The 15,112-nt window shown below is 40.3% G+C and overlaps 1 protein-coding gene across 3 annotated transcripts in view; it reads right to left on the minus strand.

Moving 5' to 3' along the window:
• The window catches only part of GTF2IRD1 (GTF2I repeat domain containing 1), a 170,007-nt gene that overhangs the window by 46,624 nt on the left and 108,271 nt on the right, over nt 1-15,112 (minus strand). The window contains exons 11-16 of one of the 3 annotated variants that reach the window (XM_075589974.1): nt 14,666-14,765; nt 12,623-12,660; nt 11,702-11,782; nt 10,174-10,263; nt 7,190-7,252; nt 3,944-4,009 (exon numbers count right to left, since the gene is read on the minus strand). In XM_075589974.1, the coding sequence (XP_075446089.1) occupies nt 3,944-4,009; nt 7,190-7,252; nt 10,174-10,263; nt 11,702-11,782; nt 12,623-12,660; nt 14,666-14,765 (438 nt within the window). Of the gene's footprint in view, nt 1-3,943; nt 4,010-7,189; nt 7,253-10,173; nt 10,264-11,701; nt 11,783-12,622; nt 12,661-14,665; nt 14,784-15,112 lie in introns of all 3 variants that reach the window. The other 2 variants (XM_075589972.1, XM_075589971.1) reach the window with 2 other exon arrangements.

Raw genomic sequence — 15,112 nt, forward strand, 5'->3', positions numbered from 1 at the left:
CCGTCTGGGGCTCCGCAGTAGTTTCCACCAGCCCTCTTTAACCATCAACCATTCTTGATGTAGCCCTCCCTGCCCGGATCCTGGGGAGTTTACATTGATGTGCAATATTTGGCTACTCAGCATAGTTTACCTCAATTTACGGTGCTGGCTAGGTAATGATGATGGGCGCCACGAACATTTGTACTACAACTCTAATCTTTATTCAGGTCCCCAGGCACAGGGACACTTCCCACACAAGGGAAAAGGAGTTGTGATAGGGAGTGATCAACTAGAGGCCATACTAATAAATGAAAATAATCAATAGCTATACTGTAATAGTGGGTGGGTGCAAACTGTGAGCTGAAAGTGAATCAGTAAAGTGATGAGTACACAAGACTGTGTGCTCGAAAAAGAATTCACTTAAATGCACACCATTAACAATATAAAATATAACTTTTAAGTATTTACATAAAACGTATATTACCGAATGTGAGTATAACAGTAATTAAAAAATCAATAGTGAAACGATATGCCAGTAAAGTCCCTACTTAGTAAACAATCTGACAAAGTGTAATGCTTGTCAGAGATAGGAAATTATTGACTTTATTCAGTGTTGATGGCAATAGCCAGCAAAGAACGAGAGCAAAACACAGCAACACACCTTACTAATGATGTTAATAATGAACTTACTAAAGAGCAAATAAATAGTGCAAACGTTAGATTTTATAAGGTGTAGCTGGTAAAATCATTATACCATATCACCCCTCTTCCCTCATAAGGGAGCGGGATATAACAGGAGCAATACACTACCTCAAGATATATACGGTGTAGGTGAGGTATTGAGGGATATACAATAACCATCAAATACCAACCAACAAACACCCCTAATTGTGTAAATATATCAGGGCAAAAATATAACTAAAGCCTGAGGAAAATGGATAAATGTAATATACCAGTCACTACTGACAAGCTGAATTGAGCCTGCCATAAACCATCAGGCTATAATTGAGCATTGGCTACAACATAGATAGACAATAAAGCCTATCATGAGGAAGCTCTAAATAAGCTCAGACAAGCTCCTGTCTTTAATATCTAACTGATGAGGTATAATGAAATATAAATCATATTGCTCCGATCAGCTGAATACTCGTACCACTAGAAACTAACACAGCTGAATGACGGAGGCTGATGACGTCACGTTTCCCTCCAGCTATGGAGTTTCGTCAGGGACATTTTTGCAAATACATGGAAGCAGCGCAACATAAAGGCATAGGATGCCATGGTGACGCGATTCAAATCGATTCATACCTTCTGCCGCAGCTGATCCCCCACAGGAATCCCCGCCGCCAGCCGCTTCTAAGGTAAGTTTTACTACTGGTTATGGTAGGGAGTCAATTTAAGGTTTTTGTGGGGTTTGGGTAAAGGTTTTTAGGTAAGTGCTTAAGATAGGGGGCTTTAAGGTAAGACACTTACCTTAGCCGCGAAGCAGCCGGCGGGGTGAGTCACGGCGAAGCGTCGGAGGTCATTTTGATGCAACAAAATGGCTGCGACCAAATGTCCTAGACCTGTCTCACAAAGCCACTGACACTAGGGTGGGGGGGTCGGAGAGGGGAGGGAGGCAGTGGAAACTGTAGTCCTGGGCCCTGGGAAAGTTGTCTGCAGCCCTGCCCATGTTTGTAACATAAAATCTACTGCCCATAGAAAGATGGACAGAAGGTAATGAATGTTCACTGCAGTGCGGGATGCATGTCTTATATAGCTTTAATAAAAGAGAAATCAGGCTGCACAGAGACAGGCCCATATTCACAAAGCTGTGCTATTCCATAAAACACCTTCCATTTATTGGATCGAGCAACACTCTGACCAAGATGGAGTCTAGCAGGCCATAAAACAAAGCTCATTCATTATAATTCCATTTGTTGCAAAAGTCCCGGGGAGAGCACGGGGCCTCTGTAATTCTTTTACCTTCTCCAGCGGCATCTCCTCATGTATCTCAGTGACGTCTCCACGCCATTTGATACCGAGGAGATGCCGCCGGAGAAGGTAAGGAGCCAAGGCCCCGCACCGAACCCTGCAAACATCCCAGCAGGCCCTGTTTTATAGTGCAATGTAAGGATGTACTGCATAGTGGTTGTGCATGTACAATATGTTGAGTGATAGGGTCACCCAATGAGGAAGGGCAGGGTGGAAGACAGGTCTAATAGAGAATGAGATTGGAGACTGAAAGAATGCATAATGTGAGGTTGTGGAAGTTGATCGCTATATTTACTGCTGCCTTTTACGCTACAAGTTGGAAATGTCATTATACAGTACTTACTAGAAACCAACTGTGCCGTTGACATGTCTTTGTAAGACAGTTTGCTATGTGTCTCCAATAAAATAAATACTTCTGCTGTGCAGGAACAGGGAGCTTAGGTGTCTCACTATATTAAAAGGAGAGATGACAACCAGCTACCAAAAATTATTACATAAGAACACAGCCATTAAAGTGAATGGGCTGTAAGGTGTTGTCTGGAGCTGAAAGGTGACTTAGGCCGAAGCCCCGCTGCCTCAGTCAGCACGCACGCACTGCGGCGGTGCATGGAGAGGCGGATTGTGGTCCATAGGGAGCATTTTTGAGTGCGGGGGCGTTGCCAAAATGGGTAGGGAGTGGGCAATGTCTCTGCAGCTCAACCCCGGTCTCTGCAGCTCCCCCAAACTCAGAGACATCCCCCCCTCTCCCATTCGCCCTGTCGCCCATCAGCAAACACGGGGAAGCAGGATATGGGGACCGGGGGTGGAAGGGGTCATTACACATGTATTGGGAGATGATGTATGCACAGGAGGGAGGGGCGAGGGAGAGCCATGCATGGCTGCCTCACAGATTTCCCTCCTAGCCGCCTCCCTCCCGTAGCTCTGTAGCTCCTTTCCTCCTCCCCTCCTTATTGGCTGACTGCTGCACCACGTGACGCGTCAGCGCTTCTGATCACCAGAAGCATGCAGCATCGGCCGGCTGATGCGTCACAGCACGCAGTCAGCCCCGTCAGAAGGAGCCAGCGGGGACCTCCAGACTGGAGGAAAGGGGAGGCCGGCCGCAGCGGGTCCTTAGCCTTATGGTATAGCACCCGTTAGTAAATATGGGCCATGGTGCTATGTTAAATTACAGCTAAACAGAAGTCATATAGCAAAGATCTAAAAAAAACAAACAAAAAAAACAACTAAGAGTAACTGAATATAGAGTAACAGCAATAACAACATTTTAAATAATCATATCTGTCTATGAACAGAAAAATAGATACATACAATAGTTAAAGTTAATCCGTATAATGGACTACAGGCAGTCCTCGGTTATCCAACGGAGTCTGTTCTAGAAGTAGCGTTGGATAGTGAAACCGTTGTAAAGTGAGTCCCATGTTAATCAGTGGCGGTGAGCGTTGGATAACGAATTCAGGAGTCGGATAACGCATTCCGGCGTCAAAAAACGGCCCATAGTGAGGCACTGTGAAGCATTGGATATACCATTCGTTGTAAAGTGAAACATTGGATAGCGAGGACTACTGTATATCCATCTCCATCAGACAATTTCTGTTGCACTTGTGTATGCTGTAAGGGGTCTTCCGTCATGAAAGGTGTCTTACGGAGTAAGGTCACTTAGTAAACAAGGCCCCAAGTTATTTAGAAACACACAGACACAAAGATACCTACAGATGCGCACATGTTCTCTGATTATTTGTATATATGCCAGTTTATTCTCTGAGTGCACACCATTAATTGGTATCTTTGTGTCTGTGTGTTTCAATAATATTATCTACCTACCTATGGATGTTTGAGTTAACCCACTATCACCCACCACCTCTGATTGCACTGTGTCCTGAGCAGACTTCTCTCTCTGCTGTTCACCCCAAGTCATTTAGTGCTAAAAAAATGCTATTTTGTAAAAGTGGAAGCTCCGTCATACATACATACATACATACATACAACTCACCATATTTTGTGTTGAACACATTTTCTACTCGTTTCCTCAGTTGTCTTATTATGTCTCCAATTCCTTCTTGGAACATGGAAATATCCCAAAATGGCACATACAACAAAGGAAAAGTACATTAAAAACCATTACTGTTTTATTAGACTCCATCAAGTCTGCCCGATTTCCCTCTTGCTAAACAACCAGACTCCACTGGACTGCATGATATTTATTGTTTGAAAGGTATTTCAGCAATATTCTTTCAATTAACTTTTTAGATTTAATAAAGAATTGAATAAAGTATCAACAAATACATGGTAAATAAATGAAAAATGAACACAGGGAATATGTAATATAACATTAATGATATCAAGTTTAAAGGAAATTATTATTTTGAAATAAATTGTTGCAGGCATTCCAACTTTAAGTCATTATTTCATTTTGAGATGGAACATGTAGGGCCATGTTTGCTAAGTGATGCTATTCCATAAAGCACCTTCCTGCAATGCCATACACTGAACAATCTCTTCACTTGAATGGCCTAAAGGCAGTGGTGGGATTCAGCCGGTTCGTACCAGTTTGTGCTAACCTGTTACTAAAATGTCCTTAGTTTGCCGAGCCGGTGCTTTATTCTCTCACCTGTCTGGGCAACTAGCAGCATCTCCCGTCATCTTTTCCCTGCATATCTTCTCAATATGGCCTCGCGGCGTCCAATGGTGCATTGTTGCCATTCCAACGGGAAAGCCACGTGACGTAACCGCATCACGTGACGCCCCATTGCTATGGCAACGGGATGCTACTTGACGTCATGAGGCTGCGCAGCCTTATTGAGGAGATTTGCAGGGGGAACATGCATGTTGGGAGATGCCGTACGCCGCCCGGACAGGTGAGGGGGAGATCGGGGGGAGATGTGAAGGGGAGATCTGGGGGAGATGTGATGGGGACTGGGGTAGATGTGAGGGAGAGATCTGGGGGAGATCTGAGGATGATGAGAGGGAAGAAACTGATGATGATGAGGGGAAGAAGCTAATGATGGTGATTTTTCACTATGTAAGGGCGGTAAGGTGAGAGAGAACCGGTTGCTAAAAAATTTGAATCCCACCACTGCCTAAAGGTGTCTTCAGGCGCCAGAAGGTATCTTATGGAAGAGCACCGCTTAGTAAATATGTTCCTTAATGTTTTCCTTTTACCAAGTATAACCTTCTTAACTTGCATACTAGGTAATTAATCCATCATTTCATATTAGAAAAATTACTGCGTTAATTACCCCCTAATACAAATACTACATTAGAAAAAAGGTCAATTATAGCCATTTCCCTCAATATTTAGCCAATGCAATCCAATATATATCACCCCCTGTCCTGCCCGCATCTCCAGTAATTATCACTAGAAGAGAAACACACTAATGTAAGTCTGGTTGGAGTTTTATACCAGTAATGCATAATCTTATTTTCAATTAATAAATCTTTAGAATCTTTAAAAGTTTTATGAGTAAAATTCGGACATAGGTTTTATTTTGTAATATGAATATTTAGCATTGTGTCCCTTTTTCCAGAAATCGGATTTTAATATGTTCTACCAGAAAAGATTCAGGCCCATGTTTACTAAGCAATGCAATGCAATGCCATAAGACACCTTCTGGCACCTACAGACACCTTGCGGTCCATTCAAGTGAAGGGTATGATGGACACTTCGGGAGTTAGAAGGTTTCTTAAGAAGTAGCACCACTTAGTGAATCTCCCTCTAAGAGCCGTATTTACAAAGTGTCGATGTGGCTTGTCACACCCCCTTTTGACATGAACCGCTATTCAAGTCAATAGCGGCTAACGCTGGAGCAGGGTGCATTACCCTACGTCACAGCGTAGGAAATCTTTGCTTTATCGTATGTCGAGTTTGGAAATCGTTAAGTCTGTACAATATAAATGCATTTATCTTTCTATGACCTCCGGTCTATAGTTTCACCATCATTTTTTAAATTGAATATTATTCCCAATAGAAACATGTATAATTGGGAAGATTTCAGGGTCAAACTTCTATTTAGAACCCACCAGAATGCACTATTTTAGGGGGTACGCTGGATCCTCTCTCTGACCATTATTTATAGCATACTAGTATTTCTTATATTATAAGAAAGAAGTTGTACTCTCTCCATGTTAATAACCCAAATTAGAGCATGTGTAGAGATAGGCATTATATGTTTCCCATACACTTCTTAGCCCTATTGGGTAGTTTTGCATCTTTTCCCAAGCATTTTTGTCGTTAAAATACTGTGTATGCCCCTACCATTTCTTCAGGAAAGTGGCTACATGCATCTACTACTCATTTAGTAAACCCATAAAAGTCTTCACATTTCCTGAGTCTATAACCCTCCAGCTTTAATGCATGAGACTTGGTCCTATTACTATCGTAGCGTTTCTATTCGTCTTCTTTCTGGTATCTTCTTTATACCTAGGGAGTTATCTGAAAGGCTGACACATTTCTCTTTTTTTTCTCTCCGGCATTGTAAGGTTCTTTATTCTATCTTTACAAAGCTTAAAATGTAATCCCTGTCCTTTATGGACTTTGCCCATATTTAGTAAATGGTGCTAATTCATAAGACGCCTTCCGAAGTAGTCCAGATTTGTAAATTGTCATCAACACAAAATCCTCCTTCCCATCTCTGCTGCTCATACCTTGGTCTCCACACATCCTAACATCCTCCTGCCTATCTCTGCTGCTCATACCTTGGTCTCCACACAGCTTAACATCCTCCTGCCTATCTCTACTGCTCATACCTTGGTCTCCACACAGCTTAACATCCTCCTTCCCATCTCGGCTGCTCATACATTGGTCTCCACACAACCTAAAATCCTCCTTCCCATCTCCGCTGCTTTATTACTGTACATGGCATGGCACATTTCAGATGATCAAGTTGATAACCATTAGGTCATAACACTCCTAATGCAATAACTAAATCAATATAAAGTTGCTATTAAAAAAAAATGGCCCAAAAACTGAAATCAAACACTTAATTACTACTAAGTTTTGAATTTTCATTCCAATGATGGTGTTTTCTTTGCTAAATGCCAAGGTAAAGTCCTACGATTTGTAATATAATGCAATATCCATAATCAAACATGCCCTCAAATTACATTAAAATGTGTTCTTCCAGATAGAAACCTTCAGGTTAGGCTAAGAAGCCCCTATGTGACCGGGTAAGCTTGGTATTACTGATGGTATATTTACTATAACAAATAAAAGGGAAGCATAAATAAATAGTATACTTACCATCTGTCTGTTTATCTTCCTTTCTGGAGTCACCACTGGGTCCCTTATCAGAAACTATAGAAACTGAAATGGAAAAAAAAATGGAAAAAAAAGGCTTAGGATGCATATGATGAATACGATTTTGCAGCTTTGCTGTCTAAGTTACTACAGGTTCAGAGATAAGGGAGTGTGTGTAAAAGTACAATAAACAAATAAGCCCCAATGCACATCCAATATGACACATTGCTAATATGGTCTTCCTTGACGTGGTTGCAGGCCTGAAATGTTTTGGCGAAAGGATTGAACTAAATGACCCAAAGACGACAAAATCTAGAAAAATATATAGTAATGTACTAAATAATTTATTGGATGTGTATTGGGGCTTCTTTGTTTATTGTAGTATACGTGAGGTCACATTCCCAGTGGCACTTCAATTGACACAAATAAATATCTAAATATATAATGTTGTAAGTCTGGGTTTTGAGCTGGCTAAGATTGTATATGTCAAATTGTAAGCTGTGTGTAAAACTCCTGAAAAATTTTTGGATGGCCAGGAAAAATAAACAATTTGTCTGAATCTGCACGAAATCTGGGAATCTTGTTAATCATCGTTAGACAGAGGAGTTTACACCCCACGTTAGACTTGGCAGAGTTTGAGTATGTCATACTTTTGATACCCTGGTGTGTAGCAGATGGGTAACATCTCTTGTCCTCAAATAGCAAGTGGACACTCATAGAAGAGAGGTGAAAAAATAGCTTGATGCATCAACAGTGAGAGACTTTGTCTAAAAATTCCTTTCTCAGCATACATTTTATGACAACTAGAGTTATATGGAGCCATATTCTATATAATATATGCAGTAATTTACAAAGTAATTCCATGGGTAAAAAGATGACTACAGGTGGTCCTCACTATCCGATGGTCTGTTGTCCGTCAAACGGATTATACGACGCCAGGTAACGCATTCCGCGGAACACATTATCCAACATCAGAACGGATTATCCGACGCTCACCGCTGCGGATTAACATGAATCCGCAATCCGACGGTCCGCTATCCGATGGCAGTTTGCAGGACAGATCCCGGCGGATAACCGAGGACCGCCTATATACCCTTTTAAAGATTTCCTCTCCAATTGTAATATTATTACCATAAAAAATGGGAGAGAAGAAGGATAAAAAAAAAATAAACTGTGTTTTATGTCAATAGTGTTGTGCTATTTAGACCAAGGACATATAGTGGTGAGAAAATGTTTGTGAACCGCAATGATAATTACGGAAATTCCATCGTTTTTCCATGATAGCCTTCTTGAATCAAAACCAATCTTTTCTTAAATATCTAACACGGTTTATATGAACCAATTCCATGTCTTTTGAAACAAAATTATGTATGAATTAGACAAACTATGAGTAATTAAGATTCATGGTTTGTGCAAAAGTAGGTAAAACCCTGGTTTTATCAGCTAAATTAAAGGGGATAATTAGAATCAGGTGTTTAAATAATTAGGTAGATCTTCAGGTCCGAGTTTGGGAGGCCCCACCCTATATAAAGATCAGAAACTTTGTGAGTTTGTTCTTCACCATACAGGTGTGTGGAAACATGTCATGCCACGATCAAAAGAAATCTCTGAGGACCTCAGAAGAGCAGTTATCGATGCTCATCAGTCTAGAAGAGTTACAAAAAATATGTCTAAGGATTTGGGGCTCCACCAATTCACTGTCAGACAAATGGAGAAAGTTCAAGACCACAGTCACTCTATCCAGGAGCAGCCGTCCTACCAAAATCTCTCCAAGAATAAACCTGAAAATCATCCAGGAAGTCACAAAGAACCCCAGAGTAACATCCAAGGATTTCAGGCCACTCTCGCCTTGGCTAACGTGAGTGTTCATGACTCAACTATCAGAAAAACACTGAACAAGAATGGTGTTCATGGAAGGATAGCCAGGAGAAACCCCTGTTCTCTAAAAAGAACATGGCTGCCGTCGTAAGTTCGCCAAAGAGCACATAGATGATCCAAAAGACTTATGGTACAATGTTCTATGGACAGACAAGTCAAAGGTAGAAATTTCTGGCTTCAATGAGAAACATTATGTTTGGTGAAAAACGAAACTGTGTTCAAACAGAAAAACCTCATCCCAACCGTCAAGCATGGTGGTGGAAGTGTGATGGTTTGGGGCTGCTTTGCTGCCTCAGGATCTGGACAGCTTGCCATCATTGACACAACCATGAATTTTGCATTGTATCAGAAGATTCTAGAGGAGAATAATCAGGCCATTCATCTGTGAGCTGAAGCTGAAGTAAAAGTGGGTCATGCAGCAAGATAATGATCCTTAACATACAAGAAGATCTACAAAAGAATGGCTGCAGAAGAAATTCCTTGTTTTAGAATGGTCTAGTCAAAGTCCAGACCTGAACCCCATTGAAATGTTGTGGCAGGACCAGAAGCGAGCTGTCCCTGCAAGGAGGAATGGGCCAAAATTCTTCAAAACCGATGTGAGAGACTTACCAGTAGTTACAGGAAACGCTTAGTTCAAGTTATTGCTGCTCAAGGGGGTGCAGCAGGTACTGAATCTAAAGGTTCACATACTTTTTCATACAAGGATATTGAATGTTTAATCATTTTCGAATAAATAAATGTTGAAAAAGTATCATGTTTTTATGTTATTTGTTTGTTCAGGTTATCTTTATCTATTATTAGGACTTCATTAGATTAAGATCTAATAACATTTTAGATTTGAAATATGCGAAATATGTGAAAATCCGAAGTGGTTCACAAAAATGTTCTCGCCTCTATGTGTAAAACCCCCCAGAAAAGTGTATTTTGATGCAACGCAATTACACTTTAATTGTTTTGCTTTTGCATGTCAAGTGTAAAAAGCTGGTTAATTGAGCTTCTTACAATCGTACACCTTCAAGTTGGCCAGCCAGTACTTTGAATAACTATGTCCCAATAACTAACAATGCTGATTGCTATACTACTTTACTGATGTGCAGATGTGTTCTTACCTGTCCCAGACTCCAGCACGTAGCTGGAATCTTCTGAAACCATATGACTGATCACACAGTCAGCTAATTCGTCTGAATTGAAAGAGTGATCTGCATGGAAAAAAAGAGACACAGTAAGACTTGCTGGTGTCAGGAGCAGAGGATGACTGATAAAACAGATATATATATATATCACATTAAATACCGGCACTGACAACAGTTGTTGGAAAATAATAAAGTGGGATTATTTATTCCATAGAGCACCACATAACTCGACGTTTCGGTCCCCAGATGGGCCTTCTTCACCCTTGAAGCACGGCAGCTAGCCTTTTTTTTTAGGAAAAGTTAAGGTAAAGGATAAAAATTTGGACTTGTGTTGGATGCTGTTCCTGCATACACATTGGCCGCTTCTGCAGATGGATGAGGATCTATTCCCCCTGTTATATTTTTTTTACTTAGCATTCAGTGCAATTTAGCATATTTTCTAATGGTGGGGCACAGCGTCTGTACTTTGTTATAAATGAGGACCATGTGGTTGCATAACGGTGTCTGTTGTGTCTTTGTCTGTATATTGCCTATTTTTCGTACTTCAGTAAAAGATTCATATTTTTTTGTACCAATTACTTTATTGGGTATTGTGAAGTAAGTGCAGGGAACTGTATTTGTATATATCAGTGTTATTAAAGAACTAAAGGGGTTCCTGGTTGTTCCTGTCAAACCGTTATCTCTTCCTTTTTTTTCTTTTTTATAGAGTGGTGCTGTCTGCCACCTTCATAGTTATAAATGTCTGTGAAAAGCTATATCAACTGAGGGTATGCGTCTTTCATTTACTGGTAGTCCTCGCTATCCAACGTTTCACTTTACAACGCATGGCATATCCAACGCTTTACAATGTTACCCTATGGGCCGTTATCCGACGCCTGAATGCATTATCCAATGCTCATCGCCACTGATTAACATGGGACTCACTTTACAACGGTTTCACTATCCAACGCTACTTCCAGAATGGAGTCCGTTGGATAACTGAGGACTGTCTGTAATTTGGAAAGAGGACACTGCAACACACTGCTCATCTCTGTAATACATGACAGCCCCCTCCAGCACGTAACGGGTTAATAGTCGTGATACTAGGCTGTGCTACTCCATAATACTTCTTTCAAGGCAGTTTAGTAAACACAGGCCCATATTTGCTAAGCAGTGTTATTCCATATCGCACCAGAATATACCTTGAGGCAATTCACTTCAATGGGCCGTGACGTGTCTTCTGGAACCAGAAGGTGCATTATTGAATAGCACTGCTAAGCAGATATGGGCCACTATCCCGTATTTACAAGCCTTCAGCCATAAGATACCTGGCAGTACCAAGTGAATGGGCTGTACGGTTTGTTCCAACCCGGATGGTGTCTTACATAGTAACACCGCTGTATGGCATAATATGGCCCCTTATGGTCTATCCACTTGAATAGGGCAAAGATAATGTATCTTCTGTGAAGTAGCATTTCTTAGTAAATATAGTCAAATATTTTTATGGTCTGTCAATGACATGTACCTGGAACAGTGACTTGAATGATGTCCTGATCTTCAGGCTCCATTTTGATATGTTGTATTCCACTCTGTGCACCTGACGTCCCTGTTGGATAACATATGAATAACATTAAATAAACTGAATGAGACCACAAGTAGGGCAATTTAGACAAAGCTGCATGCATCATGTAATGCTCTATTTAACCCTCAGAAGTTTAATGGTACAGTCCATCCTAGGGCTAAGTGCCTTCATGGCAGTGACATGTTTAATAAGCCAAATATAGGTGATTGGAAACAGTTAACAAGAAATCCAACAAGTATAGCTATTTTAAAATATTTTGAACTCTTAATGCTTCCATGCAAACCAAAAGGTTTGGAGACTTTTTACCAAGTTCTCTTTTGTTTCGTACCTTAAAACAAATAACTAAATGTTCAATTTTAGGATGACAATAATTATTAAAAAAGTAAATTACATTGATAAGTTGCACAATAAAAAAAAAAAAATATATATATATATTTTTATATATATATATATATATATATATATATATATATATATATATTATACACACATATATAAATACACATACACCCACACAAACAAATATATATATTTGCCTGCAATATGGGATTGTCCATTTAAGTAGTAAAATGCCAGTAGTACCATTACAGATCACATTTTGCAACTCTATATTCAAAATGTAAAGGCCATAAAATCTTATTTGACATTCACATTGCATAGCAGTAAGGTCTGTCTCAAAACTAAAGCAGGCAATGCAGCTCCTCCCTTATTAGCATGGCTGTGATACATTTAGTGCAGAAAGCACTAAATGTTTAATATTATCATTTTTGTAATGTCTAAATTACTAACAAACTCGTATATTGGCTGTCATTTTGTGTACAAGCGCAACTGTCTCATAGCTAAAGTCCACGCCTTCAGATTTACCTGGCTCACATTCATCTGACATGCTGCTCTTTTCCGACCTATGCAAACAGAAACACATGAGAACTAAGGCAGATACACTATTATTGTGTGGAGTACAAAATGAGATGGTAAAGACTTCATTATATACAGTACAATACAGCATAATACAGAAATGACAACGTAATATACTTCTTAACACTAGCTTGTATCTACCTGTATTTTACATGCTTCAGTAAAGCAGGAGATTTAAGTTATTTAATGTAGATTTATTGTAGGTTGAGATGCCTTCTAGAGAACCAACATAAGTTCTACTGTAGCGAGCTTTCAAAACCTTACAAGTCTCTTCTTCAAGATGAGTGCTCTCTCTCTCCTTTCACACTGTACTTGAAGGAGAGACGCAATACATATCTCCAGGACTAAGGCTCATATCCACAAAAGGGTGCTAAGCTTTAGCACACCTTCACTCCCATTAATATTAATATAAATTAAAGGGTGCTAAAGCTATGAAACATTTTGTGGATCTGGACCTAAGATGGCTACTACAACCTTGAACTACTTTCTAAAATGTAAATAAGTAGCAGCCTCTGAGGTACTTTCAAACATACTCAAAATGATATAAGCTTGAGTCACATTTTAGAGCTGTGCAGACACTGGTTGGGTGCATGAACTGTAACACACACTTCCTGCTGCCCAAAGCATTCCATGTCAAGCTACCCTGGTCTTTCAGGCACCACTGTTCTATCAGCAGGAAGTGCTCACCTGACATGGGGAACTGCAATCCCAGTCACCACAGTTCTGCATCAAGGCTCTGCCCTGTCCAGCTAGGCCTCCACCATTCCAGTAGATTCCATATATTTAATAAAAGAGCTGACTGTCTCAGTGCAGCTCCTCAAACAGAAATTGCAACTTTCAAGATGTTATAAGACCAGTGTGCACTTTAACACCATTTTTCAGCTGACTGAGTTCAGTGAGTGTACAGGCATACCCCGCTTTAAGGACACTCACTTTAAGTACACTCGCGAGTAAGTACATGTCGCCCAATAGGCAAACGGCAGCTCATGCATGCACCTGTCAGCACGTCCTGAACAGCAAAACTGGCTCCCTACCTGTACCGAAGCTGTGCGCAATCGGGGAGACTATAGAGCCTGTTACACATGCGTTATTTACATCAGTTATGCACGTATATGACGATTGCAGTACAGTACATGCATCAGTAAGTGGAAAAAAGGTAGTGCTTCACTTTAAGTACATTTTCGGTTTACATACATGCTCCGGTCCCATTGCGTATGTTAATGCGGGGTATGCCTGTACATAACTAGTCGATCCTAATTTTCTTTTTCTCACATAACTGGATATTACACATTTGATGGTAGCTACATAAACTGTGTCTGTGCTCGAAAAATTTAAAACAATTAAACCCCAGAAATCAATAATAAATAATTCGGGCTACGTTTTTTTTCCCCTTCATTTCTTTGAAGTCACTTAATATGCATTTAATCCCCGGACAGCAAAATCATTTGTTTTGAAAAGTAAAAAATTGGAGCTATTTTACACACTGCCAAAAACGCATACAGGCAGATAATGGTAAATAGACCACATTGGCACAAAGAGTAGTGTAAAGCCCAAATATGTAGGATGAAGACATTTGGAGAACGTAACACTTAATACAATGTTTATAGGACTGCTGCTTTATTTGGAAGGAAACATTCAACTAAGGCAAAAAAGGGCAAAGCATTTTGTGGCTAGTTTTAAACATATAAAACAGATGACATCAGCCTTTTAGGTACTGGTAGAAATAAAAATAAGTACCGCGGTTCAGTTTCGGGGGTCAAACAAGGTTAAACCAATTTATTTGAGGGAAGGGGAACTATGCACATCCTAATTAATTGTTGAACACTGCGCATTGGTGGTCCCTTGCTCTGGACCTCTCACTACATAATCTCTGAGTCTTTGTGTGTGTAACATCAATGTTTATTAATGCATGGCAAAACTACACATTACTTATTTTCAAATAGTCCATCATCTATTTGTTTCTTCCATAATGTTAGAAAAGAACGCACCCACCTGCTCCCAAGGGAAGATCCAACCATGTCCAGGGCGATTGTCTTCTGGGTTTCACTGCTGGCCTCCTCTCCCGGGCTCGTAGAGTCTGACTTTGCGGTTTCTTTGGTAAATTTAGTACCTAGTTATGGTTATGCAGTAGGTTTTGTAATTGAGTGCACACATAGTAACATTCCAAAGCAGCAAGAGATCTCAGCTACCAAACGATTGGGGAATATACACAACGGCAGCACTGCACAGTGATTTAGAGACTCACATATACTTGGGGAATTTGTGTGAGTTAAATAGATGAGCTCTATGCTGCCGTTTGTCTTCATAAAAACATGTCGGTCAGTTTGGGGACTTTTTCATGGGGGAATATTGGAATATAGTGCAGGTCAACCAGTTCCAAAGGCTTACAAAAGAAATAGTGACACCGTAATTGGTTGCAGGACCCCACAAACGTTAAAA

This window comes from Ascaphus truei, chromosome 3 (genome assembly GCF_040206685.1).
Source record: "Ascaphus truei isolate aAscTru1 chromosome 3, aAscTru1.hap1, whole genome shotgun sequence".
Taxonomy (NCBI): domain Eukaryota; kingdom Metazoa; phylum Chordata; class Amphibia; order Anura; family Ascaphidae; genus Ascaphus; species Ascaphus truei.